Source organism: Temnothorax curvispinosus, unplaced genomic scaffold, assembly GCF_003070985.1.
Source record: "Temnothorax curvispinosus isolate PA1 unplaced genomic scaffold, ASM307098v1 QBEX01007734.1, whole genome shotgun sequence".
In the NCBI taxonomy this organism is placed as follows: domain Eukaryota; kingdom Metazoa; phylum Arthropoda; class Insecta; order Hymenoptera; family Formicidae; genus Temnothorax; species Temnothorax curvispinosus.
The window spans coordinates 2,813,974-2,833,264 of NW_020217514.1; the positions used below are offsets into that span (position 1 = coordinate 2,813,974).

The 19,291-nt window shown below is 34.9% G+C and overlaps 1 protein-coding gene across 4 annotated transcripts; it reads right to left on the reverse strand.

Annotated features, from left to right (window-relative positions):
- Nucleotides 1–65: 65 nt before the first annotated feature.
- On the reverse strand, nt 66–18,518 carry LOC112457319 (laccase-4-like). 4 transcript variants are annotated; one of them, XM_025020294.1, is made up of 10 exons: nt 11,586–11,658; nt 9,057–9,518; nt 8,420–8,519; nt 6,771–6,891; nt 5,192–5,402; nt 4,323–4,718; nt 3,431–3,793; nt 2,371–2,646; nt 739–954; nt 66–336 (listed from the first exon to the last, which is right to left on the reverse strand). In XM_025020294.1, exons 2-10 carry the CDS (start codon nt 9,181–9,183, stop codon nt 185–187), a joined length of 1,962 nt encoding a protein of 653 aa, XP_024876062.1. In that variant the 5' UTR covers nt 9,184–9,518; nt 11,586–11,658; the 3' UTR covers nt 66–184. The 4 variants fall into 4 exon arrangements, with proteins under 4 accessions (XP_024876062.1, XP_024876063.1, XP_024876064.1 ...); XM_025020295.1 differs by lacking the exon at nt 11,586–11,658 and adding an exon at nt 10,681–11,577; XM_025020296.1 differs by lacking the exons at nt 9,057–9,518; nt 11,586–11,658 and adding an exon at nt 18,332–18,518.
- Nucleotides 18,519–19,291: the final 773 nt, after the last annotated feature.

Consider the following 19,291-nt stretch of genomic DNA (forward strand, 5'->3'; position numbering starts at 1 on the left):
GGAGGAAATAATTATGATGATATGAGAATTTCCGAGACAAAGGGGTGAAAGAGTTTCCAAGCGACTAGCGAACGTAAATGGATATTTTATTCATAAAAATTCGTAAAATTTATCTAAAAGCGACTGTAGGTTCTTGTCCGGCTATCATTATATACAATTATATACAATTTAACGTTTAAACAGTCTATATGAGGAAGTAATCAGGTCCGACAAAGGATCCACATTTAGGAAAGTCTTGTGGCGCGGTCACCATGTCGCTAGGTTCTCCGACTTGCAGGATAACATCTAAACCACGTGTCCAATCGGTCGCATGCTCATCCCGCAACATCCAATAACCTGCGAAGTCAAATAACAGTATTAGCCTCATAGAGTTAATACACCGCGTCGCTATTATACAATATGTCCCATATTTTGAAGACAAATTAAAGATCGATTTTTCTCGAAAAAATTTATAGAAATATTTCAATATTGGATATCTAACGATTAAACTAAAATTTAAAATTAAAAACCGAAAGTTTTCTTATTTATTATACATCTTGAAATTTAATTCGCAAAAAATTCTTTATCTGATCGCTAATAAATCATGAATTGCTGATATATCCTAGCCTATTTTAATGATAAAATTTGTATCTCCAATTTGTCGAAGAAAATTACCAAATTAACAATTAAAGTCGTTAGAATAGAGGCCTATATATTAAGTATTTATGTCAGTTCGATTAGCGAGAAGAGAGGATTTACCTGGATTATCGGCTTTAAACCGCAGCGCTACGGCACCGAACTTGGGCACGATGACGGTATCCTTGGATAACGCGCAATCGAGATTCCGCGAGAATAGCTGCCCCCTCTCATCGAGTTTTTTCACCTCTTGCAGTGACATACTTCGCCCAAATTGCTTGGCTCCCACCACGTAAAAACTATAGCCGTGTAGGTGATAAACTAGATCATTCAGACCACCTGTGGCAAAATGATGTTGGATTAACGGCCGTTCTTTAATAGAATTCTTTGTGGCGAAAAATTATTATCAAATTACCGCTATTCGTGACTTTAGCTAGAGAATTATTCTAATAATATTCAATTATATTATTATTTTATGATACTAAATTATACATTATGATTCTGAATATACACTGAATTATGTAACAAGAATTTTTTCCGCAGTATGAACAGGTCTAATAGAAAATGTATTAAAAAATAATCACGGCATGTAGGAAATCGTTAGGCAAATGGTCAATGAAAATATAATTCGACGAGAAATATCACGAACCCATGGTCGACTGCTACAATTAGTTTCGTGTAATTGCGAAGCTTTACGAAGGAGACCAATCGTTCCACGTGCTATTATCAGAAGTCGCGGGATTTCTTTCGGCTGTCGCAATCGTATTGGAAGAAATCGCGCTGACGCGTCAAATATTATTCTTGAAGCGAAATAATATACACCTCCCTCACGAGATTTATGATGATGGAAATCTCCAAATCAATAACTTGAACTTTTGCGGCACGAAACGCGGACATCGGGGTCAAGCGATAAATTCTATTATGCACTAATGTTCTCTCAGTCTCTCACGTGCCGCTTCGCTCTGTGAGATTATCCCCAAGCATCGGGGACTGTGTAATAAGCTTAATAAGCTACGTCGTATATAATATTACGCAGAAGACCGTATACTCCTTCATATAATGAGTTTTTGCAGTAACCTTGTCATGCGTTTCATATTATCTGCTTTATCTTGACTTTTATGCAAGATTCTGAAGTGTAACATATATAATACATGCGATGATTAACAAATATATACAATAATTTAAAAATTGTTTCTTAATCATAAAGTGTCCATTGAAATATTGATCATTAGAAATATGTTTAGTATGATCTTTGATTGGTATACGCAGTATAATGAAAAGAATCAAATTATGCTTAAGAAAGTATATGATTCTACTTTTTTATATATATAAATGCAGTTGCATCTTACATCTCTCTCTCTCAGTACACTATTATTTGAAAAATATAGATCTCACACTAAACAGTGAAAAATCTTCCTTTACTACTTTTTTCTTTCTTGACTTAAAAATGCTATAACTCAGCTCAATTATTAAATCACTCCGTATAATATCGATAAAATTACAGAGAAAGAAAAACGAAGAAATCTTGGGCCTCGTAAAATTACGGATGAAAAATCTATCTTTGCCATCTTTTCTTAGACTTTCTAAACATATGAAATAAAACAGACATCTGGACCTTGGATGAGAACGGAAGAGAAAAGGATTGTAGAAAAACGTGGAAAACTCAAATTAATCAAGAACGTACACGAGACGAACGAACACGTGTCATCACGAGTCGCATTTACGTTTTGATCACGTTTAAATGAGACTAATTACCCTGGTCCAAGAGAATAATCTCGACGGTGGCCCCGAGCGGCACGTGACGCACGTGCACGCACTCGCATATGTCGCCCGCGCCAACATCGCCGACCGGACGGCACCGTCGTCGCGATACGGTCTCGTTGCCCTCATTGAGATCGTCCTCGTTGCCGTCGCTGTTAGTGCACAGCATCCCCGGGGACACATCCCCACCTTGTGTCAATAGCGGTGACGACGGAAACGTGAAAGTGGCGTTGTCCACGTTCAACACTCGCGTCTCCGTCCCGCCGTTACCTGGACAGGAGGAAAGATTTTTGATTGAGTTGCGATTAGATAATCGAGCTTAATTGCGCGTCGCTCCCTCGATTCGAAACTATCCTGCGGCTCTCTTAATATCTATTTAATTACGCACTGTTTTCTCGATGTGCGTTGCGATGCGAGCGTCCGGAAATTTCTTCTCCGCGTGTACAAAAAGTGATCGATGAAAATGTAGACCGTCCCATTATCGGTGCCTCATTAGCAACTAGATATTTCTAAGTGAATTTAGAGAGTTTTTCATGACGAAAATTTGATGAGAAATCAATACAGCATCTTCTACATTCAATATTTTGATGAGTTACAATAAAATCACGTAAAATTTTTATTGCAATCAAATTAGTTGAAATTTAAAAGTAAAATTTATATTTTTTAAATTTAATTTTGCTTCAACTTTTAATAATATTGTAGTTAAGTTTTTTGCGTTAATCATCTTAAGGGAAAAGATAAACTCTTAACTTAATTCATTAAAAAGTTAATCGGAAAGAAGTTTTGTGATTGTAAAAAAAAATAAAAGTGGTGAAAGTGCTTTCTAATCGGGATACGCTATTATGTAGAGTAGCAGCAAAATTTTTATAACCCGGATTTGAATATAATGCGGTGAATAAAAAATAGTGGTGAAACTTAGTTGGAAGAATTTGTATCGGTCAAGTCTGCCCGCGTTAATTAATGCCCCGTGCAATTATATCCCAGTTTTAATTGGCACTTTCACTCCCATCAGGCGCTTCCATTAGTTTTTTTTTTTTTTACGTTAGTTACGCACCTATCAGTTCCGTCGCTTGCATCTTGTAGTTAATCGGCAGGTACAGTGTCACATCCGTCTTGGGATTAGTCAGTATCTGCGGCATTTTGCGAATATTTTGAATATCCATGGCGCACAAATTCTCTCGATCGCCGCATTTCTGGGCGGGATTTGTCGTCACGGCCAGCCGGTCCGATCCTATCTCGTGGATATCGCGTTGATCGATAACTTCCGCCATTGCTGCAGGATTTTCCGAATTGCCTTTATAGTTGAGTATCGCCGCGCCATTTATCGCGCTCGTTCCACATTCCTTCGTTGTATGAACGTTCATCCAGTAGGAACCGATGCGTTTGCTCGCTTTGAGGACAAAGTCCGCCCTTTCACCTTTAACGAATATTGAAGACTGCTCAAGTCTCGGCGTACTCGATGAAAATCGGATTCGGATGAGGAATCGGGAAATGAAATCTCGCTTTGTGTGAACAATGACAAAGCTAGGCCATCGATCTTACGTTTGCAATATTGAATTCTAACTCGCTTACAAATCCTTAAAAGGTAAAAGTTGCGCGGCGTGCCACTTAAAACTCAGTGTACCCGAAAGCGGAAGCGTTTAAGAAAATAAATGTCATCGACTGTTACTTAATTTACAACTGAAGAATCAAGCCAACTTGTGAGACTTGCGCAAGATGTTTTCACCGTTTGCCGTTCTTGGGTCTAATCGCTTTACGCAATCAACTTCTTAAGTCTTAAAAAAGTATGCAGGATGTAAATCGGAGATATTTCGATCAAATGTATTCAATTTTTTCTCTCGACGATATCGGAAGATCGTTAAACGTAAAATCGACATGTGTCTGCACCGTGCTTAGCGTATAGAGATCCGATTGAATTCCGAGGGAAAAATTAACAGGACTCCAACCTTTGGCCAGAGTAATCGAAGTGACGTGTCGCGACTCTATAGGATGTCCGTCGAGCGCGATCAGGAAAAGCGGATGGCTGTCGACGGAAAGCGTCACCGGGCATGCACCGGCACCTCCGGCATTAGCGACGCGAAATCTGTGACGTCGTCCTGGAATGACCGTGAATGTGCTCAGAGGAGTCGCGGGTCCGCTGGGCTGCCGACCTCGTCCATTGATTAAAAGAATTGCCGGTTTCGAATGACCCTGATTAAACGATACTTCCGGCGAATGTTGCCACTGGGTCACCAGAACCACGTGATTAGGATCGTCGATGTCGTAAAGGGCACGATGGGGTTCCCGAAGGTCCGCCTGTCTCACGATCAACGATCCGATAATGCCATTTGTGATGTCGGCTCCTGAAAAGTTTTTGTTTGTTTGTTTGTTTTTCGAAAAATGAATCAAACAATTTGTATGCTGGTCATATATTGTATAATTCGTTGCGTTGGAAAATCATAATTAATTATTAATAATTAAAAGTAAATCGATAATATATAAGTCAACATCGTGAAAAATTAAATCTATTGACATCCGATATAAAACAACTTAAAAATAAAATATGCATATCCTTAATTTTGAATTCTATAAATAATTTTATAGATGATAGATAAAATATATATATAACAATTTTATAGATAATTAAAATTGAAGAAGTATAATTTTATAAATAAATTCTTATTAATAAATTAAAATACATTAATTAATTTGATTAATTTTAAATCGATGGCAATATTTGCAAAGTATAGATATAAATTTTAATTAAATATGTGAGTTTTGTAAATGCTTTTTATTGCGATCCACAAAATATTCAGCGCAAATAACAATTACCAACCTGCATGTGCATGCCAGAGATGTGTGCCCGGTGTGGAAGCGCGAAATTTGTATTGGAAAGTGGTGTAACTTGGTATCGGACATTGCGTGACCAATGGTGCGCCATCCATGTAAGGCATCTCCATTTGCGTTTGTCCACGCCAATGTACCGCTGCTGCTTTGCCAGGAAGACGATTTATCACATCCACCACTAGGATATCGTTTTCACAAACCTGTAAAAGCGTAAACACGTGTGAAAGTTCGCAACTAATCATCGGGCGCGATCATTAGAAATGTTTACTGAGACGTTAGAGACGTGCTTACGAACAAGACCACTATATAGTTATAATTTTGATTGTTACCGTGAAAGTAATATTATAATATGTAATAATAAATGCATTTAATAACTGACTTTAATATATATTGTTCTTGTTTCATTTTAGATCATTGTTACACATATATATAACTATAAAAAAATATTCAATATTTATATCTTTAGAAAAATTTTATTTAATTTTGATTTCATATAGTTTTGAATATAAAAAATTAAAATTTTAACATTTTAATTTGTATTAAATAGCATCTGATTTAGTTCTTCCTTTAAATACTTTCAATTTCAAGTATCATCAGGTTTAAGTAACATGTCCGATGAAACTTTCTTTTCTTTCTCGGTTAGAAATAGAAATAAACGTTTTAAAAGTGTATTAAAGAATACCAAACAAAAATGACATAACAGATTTAAGAGAGGCTGTTAAAAATGGGTAATTAGCACTTGATTCCGCGAAGTGAGAAAAGGCACTTAGCTTCAATCAACATTTCTAAAGCTTCGGAATGTTTGCGGCCAAGGAAGACCAATCGGATGCCTAGCAAATTTCGCTTCACTTCAAAGTGTTCACTCAGTTAAACGAGGCACGTGCGCGAAATTATTCCTATATATTGAAGGGGCGTAATTAATTACCAAGAGTGTGTATATTGAGTACGTGTCTCAATCATCACGCGGCATTTAATTTTAACACGAGATAGAACCTCCATTTTCATTGCAATTACGGATTACTAATTGCATATGAAAGCGTATTGATGTTGGCGGAGCCGCGTGAAACAGAACACATTCGATTCTACATAAATTTAATGCAATTTTTCTAAAATTATAGCAACCACATAGCAGCGAGAACACATTCGTATCATGGAATTAATCGTACATTACCGATCAATTGCATATAATATCTACTCATCAGTTTAATCTCGAGTCCCAAAGTAAAATTCAATATTCAATTATTCAGTTAATACCTAATTCCGGATTTAGTTTAATAATAATCAAACTAAATATATAACTGAATTGATATTTACTTGACAGCTAAACTCGTTCTATGATTGCTCCCGCGTCTTAGACAATAAAATTGCAAAATAACACGGAAAATTCTCAATGCGTATAATAAATCATTATGGTGTATATGCTCTAATTAAAGAGAAAGGGAGAGTGTAGAAAGGAACCGTGCGATATCGTAAGCAAATTGTGCTCTTGCACTGAACTTCATTGAATTCCCGGCGGTAAGTGTGATGCACCCGGACTATTGATCGCTGGTTGAACATCGAGGTCATACCTGAATACTGGGTCCTGGCATTTGACGATTGGCCGTAAGTATACCCCGTCTCTGTCCATCCGCGGAAATGCAATGGTTAGCCAAGCATGCCGTCTGATTCAATAGACAGTCACCGCATGATCTATAAGGAACGTCGTAAAATCGCAATCTCTATAGCAGCTCTAAAGCAAGTACACACCTACTGGAAGAAATCAAATCGTCGTACTGTAACTTTGTTAGAGTTTTGCACGAGAAACTTTTCGTGAAATTCCTCATTTACTTGCCTTATACAGATTTTCCGGTGACCTTCTAAAAATACTTTCACATACGCGAAGATAAGTTATTGCATATAAGTGCAATTTTTGCAAGAAAAATAATACTGGATGATTACAACATCTTAATTGAAGACGGTTGATATGAATGAATTATTCGTACGATTTATGAAAGATGAAAGGTAGCGGACTGTATTATTTAGTGTAACAAATACTTGCACCGTTTATTTAATTTTATTCGCGTTTATCAAATAACTGTGAGATCGTCGATTTGGTCTCCCCGATAAGAATTAAGAATAGTCCTGTGCCTAATGCGATATTCGTTTTGCTTGTCAGTTTCGACGACACATCGCACGATTGATCGCGAGAGTCTTCCGCATTACACCGGTTAACGCTTAGAAATTGCGTAAGAGCTTATTACGCCCCGACGAGTCCGAAACCGCCGATGCGGCACTATATATGCGCTGCCATAATCGTTGCACGGTTAACGTAACACCCAGTAGAAAAATCGCTACAATTGCTACAATAATCCTGCAATCGCAAAAAAGGAATTCTGTAATAATAGCGCACGTAAAGAAAGATATAATTGCCTTGCATGAGGCAATTACGATCTAAGACGCGTGTTTTATTAGATACATATAGAGACACTTTCCCTTTCGAGTGTATCTTTTTGTTTGAAATGTTCGAATAAGTGAATTTTCCATAAGAGGATACAGAAGTTAATGTATTCATGACTTAACTTCTCAAGGTTGTTACCTTAATATAAAATAGATATAATTATAATATAGATATTTTACAAAGTAGAAGATAAACGCAATTTTCGCGTTTGTTTTTTGCGCAATACTTAGCAACTCAACTTTCATGTAATACATTCTTATCTAATTTTCTTATATTTTTCATAATACATATTAAATTTATACACAACTGGCTGAAATATATTACTATGCAAATCCATTACAAAATATAAGTAACTAAAATTTAAATATCTAATTCTCTTCGCGAAACCTTTATGATATATATTCTTCCCTAAATCCTTCTGGCTCGATTTATTTATTGCTTTCTTTATTTTCCATATACACAACATTTAAATATCTACTTTAATTTGAAGAATTCTTCGAAAATATGTAAAAGAAATATAAAAGAAAAATGAAAATATAAAGACACGTAAAAATATCATAATTCGACGCTTGCTGATTATTTATTAGATTATCAAAACGCTGATCACCTATGTTAGTGCGATACTCAGCCCCATTTGAGAGTCCGCGTAAAAACAGGATGAGTATTATGGCTTTTAATATTTTTTTACGTATAATAAAGTTTATCGAGTGTCACGAGTATGTAGATACTAGGTCTTTACAAAACGGATTTAAGGCGCAGCTAAGTGATTTTCTGGCTTACTTGCTGAGCGTTTGGAAGACTTCTAAGGTGAGTTTCACCCGGCAGATCATAGGCCAATCCAAGTGGTGACACGGTCTGTCACAGGAGAGGAATGTTTGTTCTGGAAAAGAAAAATAGAAAGAGTCAAGGAAAGAAAGCAAGGAAAAAAAACATTTTTATCCTCGAAGCGAAGAAAGCAGTTTTCCTTGCCCCCGTCAACCGCAAAAGAAAATCCAAACCGCCAATTGGTATAAGAGATGAAAGTTCAAATCACATAGAAAGTGCCACGTAAAGTGCGTATAGTAAAGAAAAGTTAATGATGCGCGCACATGGTAGGTACACACATCGGATGCTGCGCGCATTAGGAAGAACAAAAATACACTTTGCACATTATCATTATGGTCATCATTATTTATCGTTATTGTATAGCAGAGCTCTAGACTGCATTAGCAAGCATTAAGTCGTTTTTAACAGATTATAACTATAAGTCTTCCTGTATTCAAGTACGTCTTACAATTAACGTTATTAAACATGTACCCATTCTAAAACGTACTGTTTTAATGAGGGAAATTTAGGGATTATGGGACACAGAGGACTTACATGAAGCCTGCGTATGTCCGCGCACTTTAACTTTTATAAACTAATTGATTCAACTTACTGGGCCTGTAATTGTTAATATGCAAAAATGTGGCCGCAGCGAAGATCATAGTGACAACCACGAGACATCGTAGAATGTACGTAGTCGGTGTCGCCACATGATGGTGACCGGATTTAGGGGAATACATCGCCTACCAACGTTGTTATGCGACGATAACAAGAGGTGACGACATTTATTCCTCGTGAGCTTTAGAGAGATCGACGGATTGCGGATGCAATTTAGGTGAACGATTAATGTTCACAAAGTATACATGTGTCGATTAAATTGTCGAAAACCATGAAGGCTATTAAGCAGCGAGGTGTGTGTATTTAATGACCAATTGTCGAGATATCGTAAATTTCTGTCAATAAGCGAGAATCATTTTTTGTTTCCATTAGATTGAGTTTTCTGCTGAAAGGCTTTGAACCAAATATCGGTGTCAAGGGTAATAAAAATGGAGGCGCCCGGTGGAGAAAACCGACTCTGAAAAGAAAAGAGTAGCCATTTGTATGAGACGAGACCGAAAGTTGAGTCGTTGCTTGCCTCGTTAGGCAGACTCTTTCAAGCTCCCGTCTTTGAAACAAGCCGTTCATCGATCAACTTTCGTGAGGCAACTGTGAACAAATTGTCGGAATCAATTTTGAAAAGTAATATAATTAACGATGATTAATCACGTATTGGATTTATCAGACGCTATTTGTCACGCTTTAACTACAATGCTTCTGAAAATTAACAAGTTCTTTATTTAATTATAATTGCAAAGTTGATAGGTTGTTCAAAGATTTTTCAACAGATTTTTATAATTATAAATGCAATGAGTTGTAATTATTTCCTTAAACTTAAATATCGCTATATTCCTGAATAAAGTAAGTCTTATGGATGAAAATCAACGGAATAGTAAGTAAGGTCAAGAACGTTTGTGCTATTGCCTTATAATCATTTTTTGTCCTCCATTAGATGATCATTATCACGTAAAGGCTTATTACGTGGACTAATCTAATATATTGTATAATATTCATATAACGTGTAATAATCCGGTCATGTGTGACGCACGGAATCACGCATTCGAGAATTCTCTTGACCGAAAACGTTAGTCACACTGCCATGAATTTCACCACAGGAATCTTTTTGCAGCACGGAAGCGAATTGTATAATACAAACGCATAGAGTTTATCTCCCAATTATAAGGTGATATGTTATCGAAATTCTGTATGAATAATTTCAATGTAAATTGCGACTCGCGTAATTTTTTTATAAAGTTTGAATCAACTATTGATACAAATATATAGGAAATCTTATCGGTGTTTTAAATCTAAATTATATCCTGTGTGCAATTTCGTTTATCTATCAATATATTGCATTACTACGTCTTGATTTATTCTATTTTTGGACATTAGCCTTCCATTGTGAAACGCAAAGTCATGTTTGCGTCAATCGATAATCTATTCATGCCGGTGTATCGCGTAGTTAATGCAATACGCGAACAATTATCAATCAAGCATTGTATCCCTAAACCTAGACGCGACAGAAAAAAAACGCAAGAAAAATACGACGAAAATAATTCGATTCCCTTAACGCGAAAAAAAACGTATATCAAAAGAAGACGTATATATGAGGAAGAATATAGATCTTTATGTCACTGCACCACTGCGGACATTTACGTGGGCGACCGATGTAACAAAACCGCGGGCACAGTCGCGCTTCTCGTCGAAGACTGATAGGAACACCGAGACTCCGAAATTCGTTGCCAGAACTGACGTTTCTCTCCCGCTCCCTTTCGCCGTTTCTATCGTTCCTTCTCGCTTCCTTATTGCCTTATGATCGATAGTACGTCTAAGTAAGAATTAGTTTGGGCTTCGCTTACTCGCGTAAAATCGTTTAAAGCGAATAAACCGGACCCGCAAGAAGAACAACGGTCAAAAGAAATAACACTGACAAAAGTCGCGGTAAAAGTATTTACGATAACTTTACGAGCGTTCGCTACATGGGAAATATGAGACTGCTTTTACGAATTACGACGTTGCCTGCATTATGTTTTATGGATTCAGTCGCATCGAACAATCGCGTCGTCGACAATAAAAGAATATTTCGTTACGCAAAAGCGGTTACAAAAAAGTTGATCGTATCAAGACTTTTTCCATTCGAATACAAATTGCTTGTTATTATGTTGTTGCAAAGAACCGCTGGGGCTGCGTACATTGATGCGGATGATAAATTAATCGAGATCGATCTGAAACTATTGAAGTATATACGCGATAAGTAACAACGCGACGTCTTTTATTTTATATTTTGCTATTAAATTGATATATCTGTCGTATATTATTTCATCAGTTTGAAATTGATTTTTATTAGCATATAAAAATATATCATGATGGGCTTGAAAGAAAAGTATTGAAACGACAATATTTTTAACACCCGGATATTTATCTGTCAACAACTAATAAAATCGAAAAGCGAATTTAGATCGCTAATGAAACGACGTCCTAAAGATGCCTAAAGATGATTATGATCGGGACGAAATGATGGCTGGATTCTCATAAATCACTACACCACTGTCGGTTATCGGCACGTGAACCTGCCGTGTAACGACCGACGACGTCGCCGGTACCGTCGCGCACCCGGTAGCCAACTGACGAGGAGGCCCAATTTCGTTGCTGCGGTCGTGCAAATGGTGACGTCATCGTTTTCCCTCTCTAGCCCACCCCGGTGGTCGTCTACGTCCTCCAGGACCAAAGATCATGATCGTTTTTTATGTACCCAACCAGCTTTTTATATGCGCATCCCCGCGCGATTGCGCCAACACCTCGCGTGTGTTGAACATGAGACGACCTGTATGCCCGAGATATGTGTCAGAGGCTCTGTAACGTCAGTGAAAGTTCGCCGGCGGGCCCCTCTGATCGCGGACCCCTACCATCCTCGAACAATCAGACCCCCGAGTTCCATCTCCCTCAGCCGGCCGCGCGAATACTTTCATCTCCCGACCTTTCTCCTTCGAGTTGGTCCAGACGGCGCATAGATTTCGCTTTCGCTGATGCCCAATCGATTCCACTTTTACTTATGGATGGATAGAAACAGTCGCTACTATATGTGATGGAAAACAAGTGACGTTTCGCTGTAGCAGGATACGTCTAAGCTCGCGTTTTCTTCGGTCATTCACTGAGATTGCGACATCGGCGGCTTGCTCGAGCAAAACTTTCTAGAGAGAAAGATAATCAGATATTTGGAATGTACCTGCATGATAAATCCATAGATTGAAGATGAAGGTGTAAAGTCGATGAATTTAATTATCCGCGCCGCGAAGTATTTCTCGGTCAATACAACGAGATGTTGGCATATCGAGAGAAACTATCCAAATTCGTTAGCGTAGGACAAAACATATGTATATATATAATGTACAAAATATATATAATATAAATATAATTCTCCCTATGCGCTTTTTTAAGATACTAGACACTACAGACGCGCGCTACGCGCGCGCTATTTATCTTTAACATTTCACTATTAACCCTATTATACACAACTGTCAAAATATACAATGACAGCTGCAAATGAAGTAAGCGCAGCAAGGAAACCAATCGGCATCGCGGAAAAGCGGCAACAATAAACTTCACATCTCCTTTTTAGAAAAGGATACAATCAATATTTAAAATTATTCCTTTGCAGTGGAAAAAAAGAAAGGATGAAAAAAAGGAAAAAAGTGAGAAAAAAAATAATAAAAATTTTAATAAAATTTGAATTATGATACAACCCTACTTTTTCTAAATCTCTTTTCTATCAAATTTCAAAATTTTTTCAAACAAGATTACTTTCTTCTTAAATCTAGTAGCAATTCTTTTTAAACAAAATTTTCTTTTAAGTTAAAATAAAATTAGAGATATAGCATGCAAAAGAATTAAATGATGAATGGCGTGGATTTGTGTAGAGTTAATTAGAATGATCGATTTAAGTTTAGAAAGAAATAAAATGGAAATTGCTGAAAACGACATGGCTTTGCATTTTTCTCCGGAAATGTATTACCGATACGTACAAAGCACTAAAGAAAACTGTTGCGTTTCCTGTCGTCATGACACAACAGTCCGAGCATTTTTTCTGCGCAAACATGTCAAAGATAGTACACGAAGGAAAGAGCTGTGTGAAGCCAGGGTACGATTATTAGACTTCGAGATCGATATGTCTATTAGAACATTTTTTTTGTCCGAGTATTTCACCCGCAAATTGATACGCAGAATGTTACATGAATAAAAATTTTTTAAACTTCAATGATTGGCAGTATACCATAAAATTATAACTCAAGCAAACATATCGCGAAATGTAAAATTCCTATACATTTCTCTTACGTGTTATTACCTAATACATATTGGATAACAAAGTTACATTACTTAGATCCGTACACATTACGTTATCTAATCCGTACTTAAAAACCGGTTGTCATTCACGTCATTCTGAGCAAATATGTTACTTCCTAACTTTGTAGGTATAAGAACGCGTGTTTCCAGTTGTCTCGAATAATAATTGGACATTATATCTTTCTGTTATTTAGTAGCTCTCCTTTAATTCTATTACGTTTCCGTCTTTGTCTGCTTATAAAGATGCATCAGGGAGAGTTGCTGGTAATGCAATCATCCGATCTAACTTAACTGTAACTCGCTGTCGCTCGAACATTGCTCAAAGTGAAACTGTTTAGTCGCGAATTTAGCGAAGTCATCGTAGTAAAACTAAAAACATTACTTGTCACTTAGGAAAGTGAAAGACACATCTGTTTCCATATTGCTAATAAAAATTATCTTCTCTCTTAACAAAGTTTCTTTTTCTTTAATTGATATATTAAGTAGTACTCGAGTGAAAATCTCTCTTGCATAAAAATGTTTTGCTCGATACATTTTGCGTTCTGCATTCAGCAGTTGCCGATATTGATCTCTATGTGATTCACTGGGTAATCAAGATTCTATTTATCTGAATGTGTTAAAAAGGAGGTTAATAATTTTGGCGTACGCATATACGATTGAAAATGCTGTAAAATAAGCTGTAAGAAAGAGAGAAAGGCTTTATTTAAATGAATAATGCTTTTCCTTCCTGTATCTTCTTAAGGTAAATGTACCAATGCCTGGATAGTCAATGGACACGTACCTATCTGGACACCATTATCATTTTAGTTCTTAAATAAGTATAACGCAAATTAAGATCACGGATAAAAATACTTTTTCTTGTATTTCGAAACTTTAGTTATAGTATCCAAACGTTAATTTGCGTTGTACTTATCTAAGGCATAGGTACGTATCCACTGATTGTCCAGGCATTGATACATTTGCCTTAATAATTTTATGGAAATGCAAAGCAATGTGAGTACATCGATCATATTTTACTTCGTTGCAATTTAATATTTTTACACTTCCTGCATTATGTTTTTTTCAATATTTATATTAGGTGACAATATACTTTCTATACTCTCGTTATTTATCAGGAAGTTTTCGGAGTGAGGCTCTCGAAATTATATGTTGTTGAAACAGCTTCATACAAAATAAAAGTCCACGCTTACCGTGTGTGATAATAATTGACGCTTTCACTTATTTAATTGAACGTAAAGCATCTCTCATACTTTTTACTATCTATTAAATTTAAACAAGTATCTCGTACGCGTATTTTGCTAATAAATACAACTTCTAGGAAGCGCGAATGGATCATGGATAGATTCACGTGCAAGTTACTAACATATATCTACGCAAGGCTGATCACGACAATCAATTTAATCGTCAAACGATCGCAAATGGCAAATGCACAATCGCGTATGTTTTGTTACCGAAATCATAAAATGTGTGATAGGTATAATCACGATCATCAACGAAAATTCAAAATCATGCATGTATAGGTATATAAATGTATATACGCTCATTTACTGATTGCGCAATTAAAGCAATAAAGATATATATATATATATATATATATATATCTAAATAAAAGTATTTATATATTATTTCCGTAATATAATTTTCGCACTATATCGACATGTATATAATCAACCAACACATCTTTCGTGTACGCATATTAATTATTCCCTATGCAATTTGTCCTTTCGATTAACAAATGTGTGCAAATTATTACGATGAGAAACTGGGAATAAATCGGAACATTTTTACACGCGATTTGTAATTTCCATAACAATTGCCAGGGAAAATTAAAAAGAAGTTGTTTAAAATTATTATACAAGAAATTATATACAAAAAATCTTAATAAGATTTTGTCTCCTGATTGAACAGATATCTATTATTAATTGCAAGCGAATAAAATGTTAGCGATTAGCTTTATAGCTTTTTAAATACATTTGTTTGTGAGTTACAATTAAAGTTGCTGGAAGGCAAAACACCGGTGAAACTTGCTATCAAAGCCTGAGCAATCACAAAGAATAAATTCTTGACGGATACTTTTTCGAAGTATAAAAGAGGAGAAAGTGAAAGATATTTAGTCAGCCACGAAAAAAGGCATTGATATTCGGACACGTTAAATTGTAATTAATAAAAAAATTCGAGCACCTCTAAAACGGAAGTGACCCATTATCGAAAAGCGACATTGTGTGGGCGCATGCTGTTGCACACTTTCACACAGGACTTTCGATTTTAGTGTCGGTACATTTTAACAACATATTACTAGGCGCGTGAAAAAATTTATCATACTATTCACGTTTTCAATATTGCGATAATGCGAATGATAATAAACAAAATTTCTGTCACATATTATTATTTATATTATTTTTTTTTTACACTGCATTCATCCTAACGATAATTTTTTTATCAGTTTTGCAAATAATTCAAAATATGTAATAGAACATAATAATAAAAATAATATTAATATAAAATAATGTAAGATAATATAAAATATAATAAAACAATTTAATATAATAATAATAATACAATGTAATAAAATTTTTTCCAAAGTTGCAATTTATTTATAAGAGCGATGTGTACTTGTATTATCAAGAAAATTGTGTATATAGGTATACATAATAATTATGCAATATAATAATTATAAAAAGAATTAAATTTATTTTGTTATAATATAATTATTGTCTGACGTTCGAGACATTCGAGTTATTTTTAGAATTAATTAAATGCATGTAAACGTGTACGCAACATATTTTTTCGGTGCATTTCATCAAAAGAATTAAAAAATACGTTTGTATGTAAGTGAAGGCAAACAACTTTTACATTCTTATATAAGTGAAGGCAAACAACTAACAAAACTGGTAAAAATAAAAATAATAATACTATATATAAAATATACGATTTCTGCGTGTAAAATGTGCGGACATTTATTTAATTGTGCTCTATTTAAAAAAAAACATGTAACAAAGATATTTTTTCGTTACAAAATAGAAATATTTTACATTTTGTATCAAATAAAAATAAAAATCTTTAATTGCTGCCAGTTGATAAAAAAAAAGCCATATTTATGACAGAAATGTTATTAAATAATTATATTATTTTTGTATACTTTTATTTGTTAATAGTAATAATCCTTTTTCTGCTTGATATTTTAAAAAGGTCCTATCTACTTGCTTTCTATCAGATGTTAAGATTGATGACATTATGTCTGAAAACACGACAGTTAAGTACAATATGTTTCGAGTTGACATACACTATACACTATCACTGGCATTATATCTGAGAAATGTAGCCGCGAGCGATCAGCATCCTTGGCAGTGGGTAGTTAGTAACAGAGTTGCATGTATGTACATACATATGTGCATAACTGTAAATTTTGATTAAGGTCATTCACCTCTTGCACAGACTCGATCCAATCATGCAAAACGCTTTTTCACTATCTCAAGCACCCTTGGGGACATATTAAATAGTATATCGTGATTCGGAAGAGGAGAATTTCTATATTCCTTTCTATATTGGAAATCTTTCGCAAATAGCATAGTCAATAGTTTTGTCAATAATAAAAAATAACCTATATGTGTATACTTTTAAATTTTATCTCGAAACTTTCGAAAAAATGGAATGTACTCTGCAATTTTAACAAAAACATTCTACACTGTAAATCATGTGAGAAATAACTTAACAATTTAATATAATTAATGTCAATGCATTTATATAATATAAATATGTACAATATGCTGATTTTAAATTTACATTTAAGCCAGTTTAAAGTCAACAACTTACACGATCCGGCATATGAGAATACTGGGTTGTATACGTTGTTGACACTTTAAACTAGCTTAAATGTAAATTTAAAATCAGCATTATATTATTTACTATATATATATATTATTTATATATATAGTATTATATTATATTATTTACTATGGCTGTATTGTAGTCTTTTATACCACTACTTATATCACATCTGTTTACGTACTTTTTGATATAAGGGAAAAAAAATTGTTTTTAGAAACTAATACTTATGAAATACCGATAGAAGCTGATATTTTGGCTGCGCTCCTTTTGACGCTTTCAGCGCTGAAAACACATCACTCTATCTTTGTTTGATATTCGATATGCAACGAAAGCGTCAAAAAGAACGCAGCCTTAGTTTGATATTTCTGCATTGTGCCCTTTTTAAATTCATTTTAGAGAAAATAACTGGAATTATATAACGTATTATAAAATGTAGACAGAGAGTTAATTAACATAAATAGATTGGTGCTAAAAAATCAGTTGTCTATTTTCGGATTTTTTTGTCATTTAATTATTAAATCATTTATCATTTATACAAATAATGTGCCATATAAATAATTAATTGACGTAAGAGCGTCCTTTCTATTTATTACTTATAGTGAAAATATAAGAAAAACTTTCGAATGTTTGAACATATTTGGACTTATTAAATTTATATTTGAATCAATTAGGCAGAAAATCAAATTTATATTTGCTTTTAAGTAGATTATGATAAAGAAATAGAATAGTAACATCTAAGTAAAATATATATAAAAATAATATTTATCTAAATAAATATAATCCATATACATATATAAGTTTATGCAGATTATTAAAGATTTTAAATATTAAAGATTTTAAAACAAGATAATGTATACAGTGTTTCATTATCAGTAGTTGCTTCTCTCTTTTATTTCCTCCGGAAATATTGCCGAAAGCTATGCCAAATAAAGCCGCACAGCATGAACTTTTGAACTGGTTCGACATTTCAAACTACAAAGCTGAATGCTTTGCGGTAAACAAAGAAGATTGCTCTCACGAGTGAGGTACAGGTATGGTTTTATCTCATGTTCCTATACTTCAAAATGGACGTTTTTGCTTTGGATTTATTTAATTTTCCTTAGTATTGGACCTTTTACTCACCTGGTATGGGCGTGAAATAAATAATGGTCGTGACCACGGAGCTCAGGCCAACAAAGATCCCGAATCTGAAGAGCATGGTGCGCCTGACGGATCGCGACTTGTTCAGCCGAGATAGCCGGAGAGTCGCGAAAGGCGTGAGAAAAGCAAGCCGAGAGAAGGAGCACGGACTGTCCGATGTCGTAGCCGCGGACACACTAACGCTCCTTGAGCAAGTTCATTGCCAGGGAGAGAGTCGATTCCCGGTTAAAAGAAAGATGTTTCAAGTGCGGAAGCACTAGCGTATACACCGTGCCGTTTTACGGTCTCCCGGCGCAGCAGAGTATACATGCATGCACATACGTATCTCCCCGAAAGATCGCGATACCTGCTAATCATCGGGGAAATCGTGAACTTCGATGACCCTTTCGCGAGAAGGTATTCTTCTCACTTCGAGCTTTCCTCAACGATATTATTATAATAGCGCGAAATAATTAAAAACCGCGTTCTTATGATAAGTGAATTATCTTCTTTGCGAGACGCGAAAGTTGGAATGATTATAAGTACTTTGTAACATTAATCACTTCTCTTTAGAACTTTAATATTTTCTATTACAATACGTTTTCGATTGCATTTATGTTTAAATATTATGGTCTGTTGTTTTCACTTTTTGCACATTCTTGGGAATTCTTATATTAATTATTTCCCGCTCCCTTATTCTTAACTCATCTCGATGATAACAGGCTTGAGGCCTCTTATTTTGTGAGCTTTATATATGCACGTTATGCACTTTTCTACATATTTCTATTGACAATAGACATATATTTAATTTATAACGATTTACAGTTTACTTATTTTTTACTTACCTAATGAATAACGTGTTAAAAGAACAAAATTAATTAAGCAGTAAAAAGTTAAATATTAATTTAACTGCAAAGAAGTAATAAGAAAGAGTAATCAATATACGTTAATATTTGAAAACTT

Coding starts and splice junctions, on each gene's coding strand:
- LOC112457319 (XM_025020294.1), bottom strand. CDS start 9,183: ATGTATTCCCCTAAATCCGGTCACCATCATGTGGCGACACCGACTACG. Junction 8,520..9,056: donor TATTAACAATTACAGGCCCA/GTAAGTTGAATC, acceptor TTTCTTTTCCAG/AACAAACATTCCTCTCCTGT. Junction 4,719..5,191: donor TCTCTGGCATGCACATGCAG/GTTGGTAATTGT, acceptor AAAACTTTTCAG/GAGCCGACATCACAAATGGC.